The 13,825-nt window shown below is 49.1% G+C and overlaps 6 protein-coding genes across 6 annotated transcripts; 5 read left to right on the forward strand and 1 right to left on the reverse strand.

The window, feature by feature from the left end:
• Positions 1–1,115: 1,115 nt before the first annotated feature.
• N7511_006410 (uncharacterized protein) lies at positions 1,116–1,322 on the forward strand (the record flags this gene model as incomplete). The annotated part of the gene is made up of 1 exon (XM_057128787.1): positions 1,116–1,322. The coding sequence occupies one exon, from the start codon at positions 1,116–1,118 to the stop codon at positions 1,320–1,322; it is 207 nt and encodes a 68-aa protein (XP_056983343.1).
• Positions 1,323–3,317: 1,995 nt separating this feature from the next.
• N7511_006411 (sugar porter family MFS transporter) lies at positions 3,318–4,979 on the forward strand (the record flags this gene model as incomplete). The annotated part of the gene is made up of 3 exons (XM_057128788.1): positions 3,318–3,393; positions 3,446–4,584; positions 4,641–4,979. The coding sequence occupies 3 exons, from the start codon at positions 3,318–3,320 to the stop codon at positions 4,977–4,979; spliced, it is 1,554 nt and encodes a 517-aa protein (XP_056983344.1).
• Positions 4,980–5,398: 419 nt separating this feature from the next.
• N7511_006412 (HesA/MoeB/ThiF family protein) lies at positions 5,399–7,026 on the forward strand (the record flags this gene model as incomplete). The annotated part of the gene is made up of 3 exons (XM_057128789.1): positions 5,399–5,645; positions 5,723–5,936; positions 6,000–7,026. 3 exons carry the CDS (start codon positions 5,399–5,401, stop codon positions 7,024–7,026), a joined length of 1,488 nt encoding a protein of 495 aa, XP_056983345.1.
• A 195-nt stretch (positions 7,027–7,221) lies between these two features.
• N7511_006413 (RlpA-like double-psi beta-barrel domain-containing protein) lies at positions 7,222–7,756 on the reverse strand (the record flags this gene model as incomplete). Its single annotated transcript, XM_057128790.1, has 2 exons — positions 7,222–7,576; positions 7,680–7,756. 2 exons carry the CDS (start codon positions 7,754–7,756, stop codon positions 7,222–7,224), a joined length of 432 nt encoding a protein of 143 aa, XP_056983346.1.
• An 842-nt stretch (positions 7,757–8,598) lies between these two features.
• Positions 8,599–12,087, forward strand: N7511_006414 (uncharacterized protein; the record flags this gene model as incomplete). The annotated part of the gene is made up of 6 exons (XM_057128791.1): positions 8,599–8,750; positions 8,832–8,864; positions 8,918–10,265; positions 10,317–11,446; positions 11,506–11,865; positions 11,928–12,087. 6 exons carry the CDS (start codon positions 8,599–8,601, stop codon positions 12,085–12,087), a joined length of 3,183 nt encoding a protein of 1,060 aa, XP_056983347.1.
• Positions 12,088–12,399: 312 nt separating this feature from the next.
• On the forward strand, positions 12,400–13,526 carry N7511_006415 (Short-chain dehydrogenase/reductase SDR; the record flags this gene model as incomplete). The annotated part of the gene is made up of 3 exons (XM_057128792.1): positions 12,400–12,826; positions 13,074–13,300; positions 13,380–13,526. The coding sequence occupies 3 exons, from the start codon at positions 12,400–12,402 to the stop codon at positions 13,524–13,526; spliced, it is 801 nt and encodes a 266-aa protein (XP_056983348.1).
• Positions 13,527–13,825: the final 299 nt, after the last annotated feature.

Genomic DNA, 13,825 nt, shown 5'->3' on the forward strand with positions numbered 1-13,825 from the left:
GGATTTGGCCTGGTTTCCAGGGTGTGTTAGAGGATGACTACGCATAAAAATGGTGAAATGATTTATTGCTTGATAGTTCCGATTATAGGTGACCCATGTTCAAACAACGAACTGTATAGAGAGTTTAGTTCGGTCATTGCACATGTATGAATCTATAATAGAAGCTGCCATCCCAGATCTGATCATAAAAATCGGCTGATCGCGTATCCAACAAGCTGCGCGGGAGGCATGATTATATGATGACGTATTGTATCGTGTAAGAGCAATTAGAACGATTTGTTATCTCATTGATATTGCTCACAGAGTATCTAGGGAATACATATAACGTGCTGGAGATGACTTTCCATGCACATGGATGGCAATCGGTCAACATAATGGACCTTCATCTAGGCCCGGTTTCATGTCTACTAGAGAAAATAAACCGTTATCATCACGGAGCCTTGCGGATGATTTTATTTGGCAAGGATGAGAGTTTGCTGTGGTTACTGAGCCCAAGCCATGGTCGAGTATTCCCTGAAGCCAATAAAACATGTTTCCCTTGTAGCAAAAGGTAAATAAACACAACACAGGGTCACTATTCAGTCAGCATCATCAAATAAACAGAGCCGTTGCGTGCCGATTCTTTTTCTGATTTATTTATCCTCACCATCCAAGCAAAATTCCAATACAATTGGATTTTGTCACGGAAGCTACAGTCTACTATAAGGACCAGTGAGCATAGGTTACAATCCGAATACCTCTATTTGTTGTTGTTTTCTTTGGTCACTTTCACTGGGCTCAAGGTGTGTTACGGCATGATCATTCCCAATCCTTTGAACAAGTCCATTCTTCATGGTGGTTTTGAGTAGAGGCAATCCTATCATGATGGAAACCATTTGTTCCGATAGATCTACATTTAAAAGATGATAATACACTTGCTGACTAGCCTTCCTTTAGTCACAACATCTTTTGAGTGACTAGAAACGCACGGTGGGACAAACATCCGGTAAGATGACCCTATGCAGCAATCTCTAAAGATACCGGTCGACTCGGCTGGCTACTGGAATCAAAGCAAATGATTAAATTTGACATCTATATCTGCAACAGATTATCCCCATCTATTTGAACTTGACAAAATGGCCGCCATCAAGTCTCTCCCTCCATTGCCGTCTCCATCCCTGAACTTCCTGATTGCGCGAGATAATTGGGCAAACAAGAACCGCGGCGTGGTACTTGTCTTCGCCATCGTTTTCTTGGTCGTAGTAGGGATTATCGCGTTGTTTGCGTACCGTCGGTGGTTGAAGCAGAAAGCTGATAAAGAATCTTATGAGACGACGGATTAATCGAATAATACTAAATTTTCAATGTCAAGCCTATCATCTGTCAAACTCAAAGATAGCTTTGACGGCTGGAAAGTTCTGGACGTCTAGTTTTGAACCCCATTGAAGCTTCAAGTGCAACTTGAGGTTTTTCCTTCGTAGCAAGATAATGTTGAGATGGACAGATTCGAATTTAAGTGACATTTCTCTGGACTGAGATCAAAGAACCTGCTTCACAGATGCTCTTGATTCTTGTGCTTCAAACGTCTTGGGACTTTCATCGTGTGCTAAATCTTCAGCTACTCCAAAGCCTGCCAAAGCTCCTCCATCCCCGGGCCAATATGACGATGATTGATAAGCAATACGTAGCAATGAAACTCCGAAGGTTCAATTAATAATAATCTTACCAGATGACATGAGAATATAAGCTATATTCACTGCCATGGATCTGTCGCTGTTTTGTAGCCGACAATACTAGACTCTCCCATTATGGTATTTGGAACTGCATGGTTATCTGGTCTAGGTAAATCTAGAGACCGAGACTGGAAATCACATCTTCTGCTGCATTGACCGAGGGTCGAGTGCCCGCTGCAAAAACATTCACATTCAAATAGCCTGTATACACCATTCGGTGAGGCTATTTTACATTCTCAAGCTATGTCATTACTGTCTATTGTTGAAATGAATCTATAGAATAGTCCCTCACCATGAATTTGAACGCATCCAACTCGAAATGCGAAAGACATAAGGAGACATCATCTGGGCACTCTGAGGTGGTACTGATGTTGATATGAACATGCCATGTAGTTCCCTTCTCCCTATTTGCCCATGCTTATCCAAATACTCTACTCCGGTGAGGTCCATACCAGTCGGGAAGGCCCGGCATCCTATCTTACGCTCTCAAGGTCCGTGTCCCAAGCCATCTGGCCCTAACTCTTCATCGGGAAGATAAGATTAATTGGCATTCCCAGTCCGCTGCCATATTATGGAATGCACAAAGTTATAAAAGTGCTTGAGTAGTTCAGTTCCTGTAATATCGCGGCAATGCGATTTTGCCAGATCCCGACTGGCTCGGCATTTGAGACTGAACAGTCTCTCTCAGTTGATCAGGGATGAGTGTCGGCATATTTCACAATCCCACACCCACTCCGACGCCGAAGTGATGAGAAGACAGGGGTTGGCCATAAACCCGAGTAAGCAGAAGCCAAGCCAAACGACGCCGATAGAGCCGAGTCGACACAAGCCGTCAAATTGTCATTGCTAATTAGTTTTCTCTTTTTGTGATCTACTGCCAATCTGCTACTGTGACTCGGGGCATCGGCAATTGAACGCCGGCAATTGAGCAAGGGGTGGAAAGAACAACCGGCGTTCAGCCATGAGTGAACGAAACCATCACTGAGTTGAATCTCACATCAGGACCACTGCACTATCATCGTCATAGATCTCAGCCGTCCATATCTCATACTTAACTTACTGTCGATATCATGCCACAACCCCAGGTTTTCGACGTGGGGATGCCGGACAGGGCGTCGAAATCTTCCATCAATCAGGAGGGCTGAAACAGCATCACCACCTTACCGGTCTCCACTCAAGCCATGCCGTCCACACCAACGCCAATGGCTGTTCCCCGCAAGGCGTAGAGACATCTTTCCCCCAGCCTAAGTCTCGGCCCAGTCCAGCGTGAATGGATGGAGAAACTGTCGCCTTGACTCCAGACTGCGGGGCCCCCCCGCCATAATTTCCCCAATTCGTTCCCCAACTCTCCACACCCGCAACCCCCCAGACCCTTTAGCTTGATTCTGGGGACCAGTAGGCAAATGGCTTGTCTGGCTTGTCGGGCTTGGTCTATCATGGCGTTGCATTGGCCCGTTGTTCGGCGTTGAGTATAAAGCTTGTGACCCGATCCCGACTGCTCTCTTCTTTTTCTCTTCTTTCTTTTACGGACTCTTGCTGGGTCTTTTCTTTCCAATTTGTCTCTGGTGACTTTCAATCTCGGGATATAGCCCGTTCATCTCCAAGATGGGCTTCGTCAATTTCAAGAACTACCGGGTCTATGTCCTGACTTCGGTGGCCTATATGGGCTCACTGCTGTTCGGTAAGTCATTGACCCGCCCGCGAGACAACAATGGCTAACCTGTGATCTGCAGGTTATGACACGGGTGTGATGGGCTCAGTCTTAGCGCTGTCGAGTTTCAAAAAGGACTTTGGCCTGCCGGTCGATTCATCCGGCTTCAGCGACGACAAAAATGCCCAGATCTCCTCGAACGTAGTGTCGCTCCTCACAGCCGGCTGTTTCTTCGGCTCCATCTTCGCAGCTTACATCAATGACCGTCTCGGACGTCGATACTCGTTGATGATCTTCTGTATGATTTTCCTGGTCGGAGCAGCGGTTCAGGTCGGCGCCCATCATGAAATCGGAATGATCTATGGTGGCCGTGTCATTGCTGGTCTGGGAATCGGTGGAATGTCCAGTATCACCCCCGTGTTTGTCAGTGAGAACTGTCCCCCGGCGATCCGTGGTCGGGTGGCGGGTCTCTTCCAGGAGTTCCTGGTCATCGGTAGTACCTTTGCCTACTGGCTGGACTATGGTGTGTCGATTCATATTCCCGAGGGAACAAGCCAATGGCGGATTCCCGTTGCTATTCAGCTTGTTCCCGGTGGGTTGATGTTCATCGGATTGTTCTTCCTCAAGGAGTCTCCCCGTTGGCTGATGAAGAAGGGCCGCAGTGAGGAGGCGCTCAACTCGCTGGCTTATATTCGGAATGATTCTGAGACCAGCGAGGAGGTTGTCAAGGAGTTTGCTGAGATTACGGCTGCTATCCAGGAGGAAACTATCGCTACGGAGGGTATGACCTGGAAGGAATGCTTGAAGCCGACCAACAGATACCGTTTCTTCCTGGCGTTTGTTCTCATGTTCTGGCAACAGTTCTCTGGAACCAACAGTATTGGTTACTATGCCCCTCAAATCTTTGCTAGTGTTGGACTGAGCAAGACCGACACTTCCCTGTTTGCTACCGGTATCTACGGAACCGTCAAGGTGGTGGCAACGGCCATCTTCCTGATCATCGGTATCGATCGCTGGGGTCGAAAGAAGAGTTTGATCGGTGGTGCTGCTTGGATGGCTTGCATGATGTTCATCATCGGAGCTGTCCTGGCCACTAAGCCCCCCAATGCGAACGCCACTTCAGTCTCATCGGCGTCAATCGCCATGGTTGCCATGATCTATCTCTATGTCATTGGATACTCAGCATCGTGGGGCCCAACACCTTGGGTGTACCTCGGAGAGGTAAGCTTGCTCTATTCTTCATACTTCCAACCACACATTACTAACACCATTTCCAGATCTTCCCCACTCGCCTCCGTGCCTACGGTGTCGGATTCGGTGCAGCCACCCAATGGCTGTTCAACTTTGTCATTACCGAGGTTACTCCTCGCGCCATCAACAAAATCGGTTGGAAGACTTTCCTCATGTTCGGCATCTTCTGTTTCACCATGGGCATTTTTGTCATTGTGTTCTTCAAAGAGACCAAGGGCCGCACCCTTGAGGAGATGGATCTCATCTTCGGCGCTGTTGATGAGCAGCAGCGACGCGCTGACGTCGAGCATACTTTGCAAAAGACTCAGATTATGCACGAGGAGAACGCTGATGACACGACTACCACTGCGGAACGCAGGGATTGAATCGAATGACTATGACTAGATGACAATTTGGGATAGAATATACACATACACTTGGCAGGTATAAACAGAAATTGAATGAAATGACTATCTCTTACATATCGACTGCATTTGCATACCTATATTCTTAGATCTGTAGCGGTTCATCCGTGAATATGCGTAATAACACAGTACAACAATCGTCATAATTTCAATTTTTTTCAGCTTAGACACTGGAAAAGAACAAGAAGGCCAAAGTAAAAGAGCAGCCAAGCCAGTATTTAAAAAAATACTTCAAACCTCCAGTCCCTGCGAATACTGCATAAGAATATTGCTGAAAGCTTTCATATCAACAGATTCTGTACTTCGGGACCCACAAAAAAAGCCGCGGGGAACTTCCCGATCTCCCCTCGCGTCAAATTCCTCTTCGCGCAACATTCCCCATGGGATCCCTCGAAGAGACATGCGCATCCCTGCGCGCCCAGATCACAGCAACAGAAGAACAGCTCGCCGGACTGAAACGGGATCTCGCGAACGCCGAACAAGCAGCGCAATCCGACAGCGCAACGCCCACCCCCGCGGAGAACGAACACGATGACGAGCCTGGCCACGGAAGAAGGTGGCCACTGCTCCAGGAAGAATATAAGCGATATGGACGACAGATGATTGTATCTCAAGTTGGACTCCCGGGTAAGCGACGACTCGATACCTGCGTTAGGAGATGAGATCTCGGGCATGTGGGCTAATTGCACTCTTCTGAACTGCAGGTCAATTGAAACTTCGATCGGCCAGGGTTTTGCTCGTCGGGGCTGGAGGACTGGGATGTCCTGCTGCGCAATATCTCGCCGGTGCGGGCGTTGGCACTATTGGGTTGATTGATGGGGATACGGTCGAGGTGTCGAATCTGCATCGCCAGGTGTTGCACCGGACAAAGAATGTTGGGAAGTACAAGGTGGACAGTGCGATTGAGTCGCTGCGCGAGTAAGTCTATTTCTGGGGAGGGTGGATTTGAACTCTGCGCTGACGATGTCCTGCTATTGCTAGGCTGAACCCGCATCCCAAGTACATTCCGCACAGAACACACCTCACGCCCGATGAGGCGCCTGCCATCTTCCAGGACTATGACTTGATCCTCGACTGTACGGACAATCCGGCAACGCGATACTTGATCTCGGATACTGCCGTTCTGGTTGGGAAACCATTGGTCTCTGCGTCTGCTTTGCGGACCGAGGGCCAGCTTATGGTCTTGAATAACCCACCACGGGCTCCCGGGGATAAAAGTGGAGGACCGTGCTATCGTTGTGTGTTTCCCAGACCGCCGCCGGCTGATAGTGTGGTCAGTTGTGCGGATGGTGGTATCCTGGGCCCGGTTGTCGGCACCATGGGTGTCCTGCAAGCCCTCGAGGCCATCAAGGTCATTACTGCGCCTGATGTTGATGTGGTTGGTGGTGCTGCGAGTGTTCCTCGCGAAGCCCCAGCTCTGCATGTCTTCTCTGCATATTCGAGTCCCCTGGTGCGCACGATTCGTCTTCGTTCGCGCCGGGCAAATTGTGCAGTATGCTCTGCCGAAGCGACGGTCACGTTGGATACGATCAAGTCTGGATCAACGGACTATGTGTTCTTTTGTGGCTCTGCGAGTTTGCCGTCCTTGCTTAGTCCTGAGGAACGTATTTCCGCGCAGGAGTACCATGAGAAGTACCCTAGTGTCTCATCTGCTTCACAGCCACACACCGTAATTGATGTGCGCGATAAAGGCCAATTTGGAATCTGCAGCCTGGAAAATAGTATCAACATCCCTATCTCGGATATCCTTGCCTCTGGATATTCAAAACCCCCAGCGGTCGGTGAGCAAGAAGCTCCCCAGCTGCCCTCTTGGTTACCATCTGAACTCGCTTCCGAGTCCAGTAATCCGATCTACGTTGTCTGCCGTCTAGGCAATGACTCGCAGATAGTCGTGAAGAAAATGAAAGAGCTAGGACTAGATCAGAATGGACAGCGGTTTATTGGTGATATCCGTGGTGGTCTACGATCATGGAAAGAACAGGTAGATTCAGAATGGCCTGAATACTGACGTGTCATGCCATTCGATATTGAACTCAAGAAAAAGCGAAAGCCACAAAGCAAATACAGAGATTCCTGCATTTTCAATCTCCTATCATACCCTCATATCATCATTGCACCTTCACAAATCCCAAGCAGTCCCCTCATCCCAGCCAAAGGCTGCCACCATACAAGACCGTTGGAAAAGACAGTCCGCTCACTGAACCTAGTTCCACCACCAAACAATACCAATACGGCCACGGTCAAGGTCATCAAACTGCTGGAAGAGGGAGCGAGTAACATCAATATCATTCTCCTTGCAGCCCTCGCAGCGATCAACAACGGTTGCCTCGACGGTACGGCCACCACGCTGGATGTGGATCTTCTGACCACAGAGGCCATTGTTGTTGGGGTTCGTGCCTCGCGCGTTCCGGTCAAAGACAATGTGGGAGACGGCGGCTATCCAGTCGGTCCCGACGTTCCAGCCACCACAGGCGCCGAGGCCCGTGTCAAACCAGGTCAGGTCGCCGGAGTATGGTCCACCGCTGATTTCGGTCGTGAGCTTGTTGTGGATGGTGAGGCTGTGACTTTGGTCAGCTTTGTTCATTCGTGTCTTTTTTGTGATTGGGTGATTGGGGGTAAGAGGTGAAATGCATGTGAGCTTGCACCATATCGTCAACTTACTTGGTTGCGTCCGGAGCAATGGCGGGCATGGCGATGGTGCCTCCAACGAGGAGGGAGACCATCATAGTCATGTACATTGTGTTGATATGGGAAAACATCGTGATTCTTTTCCTTGAGGAGTTGGCTGAAAGTTGAAACTTGTTAGAAGAACCCGTGGAAGTCTGTTTGGATCCAATGTGTCTCTGTCCGTTCCTGATATCCAGACCGAGGTCCTAGATATAGCAATGGTCGGAGTATCAAAGACCAAATGTAGGATGAGAGGGATATCGAGTACTACACCTGTACGGAGTAACTGAAGAGAACGGGGGATATAAAAGAGGAGGAAGGAAAGCCCATAGAGGGTTGTGGGTTTCATCGAAGGCATCGAGGGCATAGGGCATATTTGACACCATCACAATGAGCAAACATATCTACAATGCAAAAATTAGGTCAATGTCGATTCTTTGCACTCGTCCACCTTCCCTGACCACGACATTCAATAGTACGGGACCTTTGTCGAAACATGATCGAGATTGTATGGAGCTAAGATAAATGAACAAAAGTACAATCTTACCACCGTACTTCGTGCCTGCATAATATTCTCGGGCTACACAGCAGGAACCTATACTTTATGTCCAACTTTGTCCGATCTATACAGGGTTACGTCAACTGCAGAACTCCCGTTTCCGTTTCCACAGCGGTAATGATTCCGCAGTCCACAAACCTTAAGCGGGAAGTCACTCCCCCCAGCTCCTGAGTCCGAGTCCGAGTCCGAGCCCAAGTCCCAAGTCCAGCGCAACTGTTGCAACTGTCGCAACCGTCGCAACTGTCCGCAGCGCACCTGGCCTTGGATCGCATTTCGGGCCCCGTGCTCAGATCACGTGTTCGTGCCTCCTGAAGATCGGAGCCAAGACCTGCACGGCGCCAACCTCGTGTAAAGATGGCGTCGCGGACGACGTCGCGCCAGTCAGCTTCGTTTGACTCAGATGTGCAGGATGATACGCCCAAAGAGAGGCAGACTTTTGCTGGGGTTTGCAAGAAGATTTGGGCAAAGACAGGACTGGATCGACCGACTGTCCTGCTAATGATGAAGTATGTCTTCGTGTAGCCTGTTGCCCCCGGTTCTTGGAAGAGATTTTATTTGGGAAAATAAATTGCTAACGATGGTACTAGGGGCGGACTTCCGCCAACTATTGCCGTGTCTATGTGAGTGATGTACCCGAGAGTCTTCCAGCCCGTGTTTCTAATCCCGGTCACAGTTACCAAGCCATGACAGTCGCCCACCAATTCACTACGCTAGGCTATTTAATGGCCATTATCTCGATTCTGGGGTTTGCGATTATGCCGCGCGCAAAGTTCATCCAGATGATGATTTTTGATGTCTTGGCTGTCTGCCTAGCGGCCTGCTTTGCGCTCTTGACGATGTATTCAAGTGTCAAGGCCCGGCAGCACACAGCCACATCGTCGATTGGCACCTACAACTCGTCTGCGTCGGCGGTTAGTGGTGTCTGGCTGTTTTTCCAGATCTGGATGGTTCATACCTTCCGGGCCAAGTACCCGCAGCTACAATTCCCGGTCATTATATACGGTATCTTTTGCAACATTTCCTCCGTATACGCTCCGCAAATGCAGAATATGACGGCTGCAATTTCTATGGTGAAACGACTGTTGGAGTCTTCTCTGACCGGTCTCGCTATCGCCACCGTTACGTCTCTCTTGGTCCTTCCGATGACGTCGCGTCAGGCTGTTTTGAAGCAAATGGCTGGGTACATTGGGGGACTTCGCTCCGCTCTGAATGCTCATGCTGTGTACTTTGAGAGTTTGGAGAGGGATGATATGTTCGGTCGCACTGAGACCTTTGATGATGCCCGCGAGAAGTTCACCAAGAAAGGAAAGGTCTATAGTCCGGAGGCGGAAGCCATTCGCGGTGCAATTCGTCAGATCACAGATCTTCATGCAAAACTTCATGGCGATCTCACCTTTGCGAAGCGTGAAGTCGCATTGGGGAAACTGGGGCCGGATGATCTTCAGGCGATCTTCCGTCATCTTCGCCAGATCATGATTCCGGTCGTCGGATTAAGCTTTGTCGTCGATATCTTCCAGCGTCTGTCGGATTATAACAGATGGAATCAGCCCATCGATGCCAATCTAGACTCAGTTCCGGAGGCTGTGCGAGAGCGCGTTGTGCATGAGTGGAATGATATCATGAGAGCTGTCCATGATCCATTTGCCACGATGATCCAGACTATCGACGAGGGACTGCTGCATACTTCCTATGTGTTCCTGTTGACGAAGCCACCAAAGCAGAAGGCCAAGGCAGCGACCTCGAGTGACAATTCCACCGAAGAAGCTAAAGACGTGGAAGCAACGGCTCAGGATACCGCGCCCGGCGAGAAAGCGTTCACGGAGCATTTTGAGAAGAAACTAGGAGAGTTCCGAAGTGCAAAGCGTCTTGCTCTGCAAACTTGGGCGGAGGAGAAGGGAATCAAACTACCACCCGATTTCTTTGATCACCCTACCAGTCCCGAAATTCTGGAATCCGACTTTTTGGATACCTCAGCGACGCAGAAAGAGCGTAGTCGACGACAATTGTATCTTTTTCTCTATGTAAGACTGCCCCTGGGTGGAAGTCTTCTGCTCAAGCTAACAAACTTTTAGATGGAACAATTGTTGTACTCGACTGGTCAAACCGTTCTGGACTTTGTTCGCTATGCTGATCATGTTAACGCCAAGGGGAAGTTGTCGAAGACTCGGCTGATCATTCCTGGCAGTAAGAGATTGTGGAAATGGGCCAAATCCGTTTTGAACCCTGAAGAATCTCACGAAGATGACAACATGGGTGACATTCATACCCAAAACAACATCCTCCAACTTGGCGAGGCGTATCGGCTTCGCAAGGACCCTGAACACTTACCACCTAGTACTGTGTGGCAGAAGTTTGGAGACAAAATCCGAGTTCTCCCGTGGTTCCTTCGCTCTTTCGAGTCAACATATGGCTTTCGCGTTGCCTGTGCTACCATGACCATTGCTATTATTGCTTTCCTGCATGATACCCAGACATTTTTCACTGAACAGCGGTTGGTGTGGGCCATGATCATGGTGAACCTCAGCATGTCTCCAACATCTGGGCAGAGTATCTTCAGTTTTGTGTTGCGGATTCTAGGCACGACGATTGCAATGGTTGCAAGTCTTTTGATCTGGTATATCCCGGATCAAAAAACACCGGGTGTCATTGTGTTCCTTTTCATCTTTGTTTCAATGGCATTCTACATCCCCATCAAAATGTTCCGTTTCAGGGTCGTGGGCATCATCAGCATTGTCACGACAACAATGATCATCGGCTATGAACTCCAAGTTCGCAAAGTGGGAGAGGCGGTCGCGACTTCTAACGGACAGCCCTACTATCCCATTTACCTGCTGGCACCATATCGGCTCGCTACGGTGTCGGGTGGTATTGCTGTCGCGTTCTTTTGGACATTCTTCCCTTATCCGATCTCGGAGCATTCGGTGCTCCGACAGAGCTTGGGTGCCTCACTCTATCTGCTGGCCAATTACTATTCGATTATCCACGAAACTATCTCCGGCCGCATGCGCGGTGACGAGGGCGATTTCCTTCTCAAGAGTTCTGCAGGTCGGAAACTTGAAAAAGCCCGACACAAGGTGTTCTCAAAGCAGATGCTTATGCTCGCTGGTCTTCGGACGTACTCGGAGTTCCTGCGGTGGGAGGTACCCATCGGTGGTCAGTTTCCTAAGAAGCAGTATGACTCCATCATTCTGTGTGTTGAAAAGTATGTAACAAATACCCTCTCTTTCGATTTTCATTACTGACAAGTCTTCTCTCTTCCAGCATTGTAAACTACCTCAGTTTACTAGGTTACGCGTCTGATACGTTGATGCATCTCAGTGATGGCGATGATGTTACCGATACGGCCTGGATGCTTGATTTCCGACGTTTGGTCGGTACAGCCAAGGTCACCACCCACGAGGTCACATCCCTGCTTTGTCTTCTGTCTGCTAGTATCACGAACCGACAGCCTTTGCCGCCATATCTCAAGGCCCCCCGGCCTTATAGTTTCACAAAGCGCTTGGAAGCACTTGATAAAGATATCTTGAGCCTTAGACACATTGCCGAGCCGGGCTTCGCTGCATTTGCAGTTTTGCAAATTTCGACCAGATGTATCGTCGGTGATGTTGATAGACTCCTCCGGTATGATTTCATAATGTCCTTCGCTTACGTCTATCCGATTTACTGACTTCTTCGTCCTATAGGCACGTCAAAGGGCTTGTCGGCGAGTTAGACTTTTCTTTCCACGCTGTCAGTACGAGCGAGTCGATGGCTCAGTCACGCATGCCTTCGCGGGCAGGGTCGAGGGTAGACTTGAGCGATATGACTGGGGCAAAACCAAGTGATCGAGACAAGACCGATTGAGGTATTCTTTGTGATGATGATTGGAAGTCAGATCTGAAGTACATATTTTTACCCTGCTGGAACATACTGACAGCGTCAGTATTGTTTCATTTGTATCATACTTACATCTATCTTTAAGTACGAGAACATGAATATACATGAATTGCACGCATAAGCGAGGCAAACGTCGCAATCAATACCCCGCATCTTCCTGCTCCGCCTTATAGATGTATAAAACAGCCCTTCACCCATCTCGGCCTTCTCACCGGAGCCAAATCACAGCACGACAAAGCCAACTTTTACCAACCACTCCAAGAAAGAACCAAAACCAAAATGTCCCAAGTCAACCTCAACCACGCCCTCTTCGCAGAAGCGAAGAACAAGACAATCCTAATAACCGGCGCAGCCCACGGCATCGGCTTAGCAACAGCGAAACTCGTCAACGAAAAAGGAGCAAACGTCATCCTAGCAGACCTATCCCAGTTCCGCACCGAAGCAGAAGAAGCAATCAACACCCAACTAGCACACCCAGACCGCGCAGTCTTTTTCCCCGCCAATATCGTCGACTGGACAGAGTTGACAGACTGTTTCGAGAACAGCATCGCCCGTTTCGGCGGTCTTGATGTTGTCGTTGCTAATGCCGGTATCATGGAGTCCAGACCTGTTCTCAATGTAGAGGATGTCGATGAAAATGGAAGGTTACTTGATGATCACGAGGCCGGGAGAGTCATTGATGTCAATTTGAAGGGGACGTTGAATAGTATGTTTCTCCCTTCTCGTTCTCAATCGGACAAATCCCCACAAAAGATGTCTACGACTGGATTTCAATTGCAAGGCTTACTAGCTGGTCCATCTTGAACATGATGCAGCACTTCGGCTGGGTCTGCACTATATGAAAATGCCCACATCTACAACCACAACTACATCCACAAATACCACAAAATCGATCCTCCTCGTCGCATCCACATCAAGCTATTTCGGCGGGACGGGCGTTACAGCCTATATAGCCTCCAAGCATGGCGTTCTTGGTCTTCTGCGCGGTTGTCAAACGACAGCACAGAAATACGGAGTTCGAGTTAATGCCATTGCACCATTCTTGACGCCAACTCATATCACTGCTGGCTTTGCGCAGAGATGGGACGAGGCTGGGTTGGAGAAGAATACCCCTGAGAGGGTTGCTGAGGCTATTGCGCTTGTGGCGTTGGATCGAGAGAGGGCAGGGGACTGTGTTATGGTATGATTATGTTCTGTTGAATCCTTGGATCCTATTTATGGGGGTTGTTTTTTTTAGCTAATTTATTGGCATTGATTAGGTCGCTGGTAGGTTTCTGCGAGAGCTTGAGCGTCCTCGGACGAAGCTGTTTCCGCAGTGGTTTGGGGAGGATGTTGCTGAGTTTTTGGGTAGAGCTATGCGTTTTTTTGTTAGTATTGGGGGTTATGTCTTGCCTTCGAAGTATTAGTTTGACAGAGTCTATTTAAGCATGGAATGAGTGCTCTTTAAAAACTAGATGACGGCAAATAGACGACCAGAAATGGCCGCCTCGGAGGCCGTTTTGGCCGCACATTTGCCAGCCGTTCTACCATACACCTCGCATTTGCACCCACGCACCTTCGGGGCGGGTTGGTTCGCGCCCTGATCTACTCCACCCCCCCTTCTTTACTATCTCCCCCTATCTGCTAAAACTTCCAGTCTTTAAGGGCGCTAAAAATGATTTCCCGAAGAATCGTGCTATTTAAAATGGCAGTGATTCCTCCCCCG

Source organism: Penicillium nucicola (assembly GCF_028828085.1).
Source record: "Penicillium nucicola strain IBT 29836 chromosome Unknown utg000006l, whole genome shotgun sequence".
In the NCBI taxonomy this organism is placed as follows: domain Eukaryota; kingdom Fungi; phylum Ascomycota; class Eurotiomycetes; order Eurotiales; family Aspergillaceae; genus Penicillium; species Penicillium nucicola.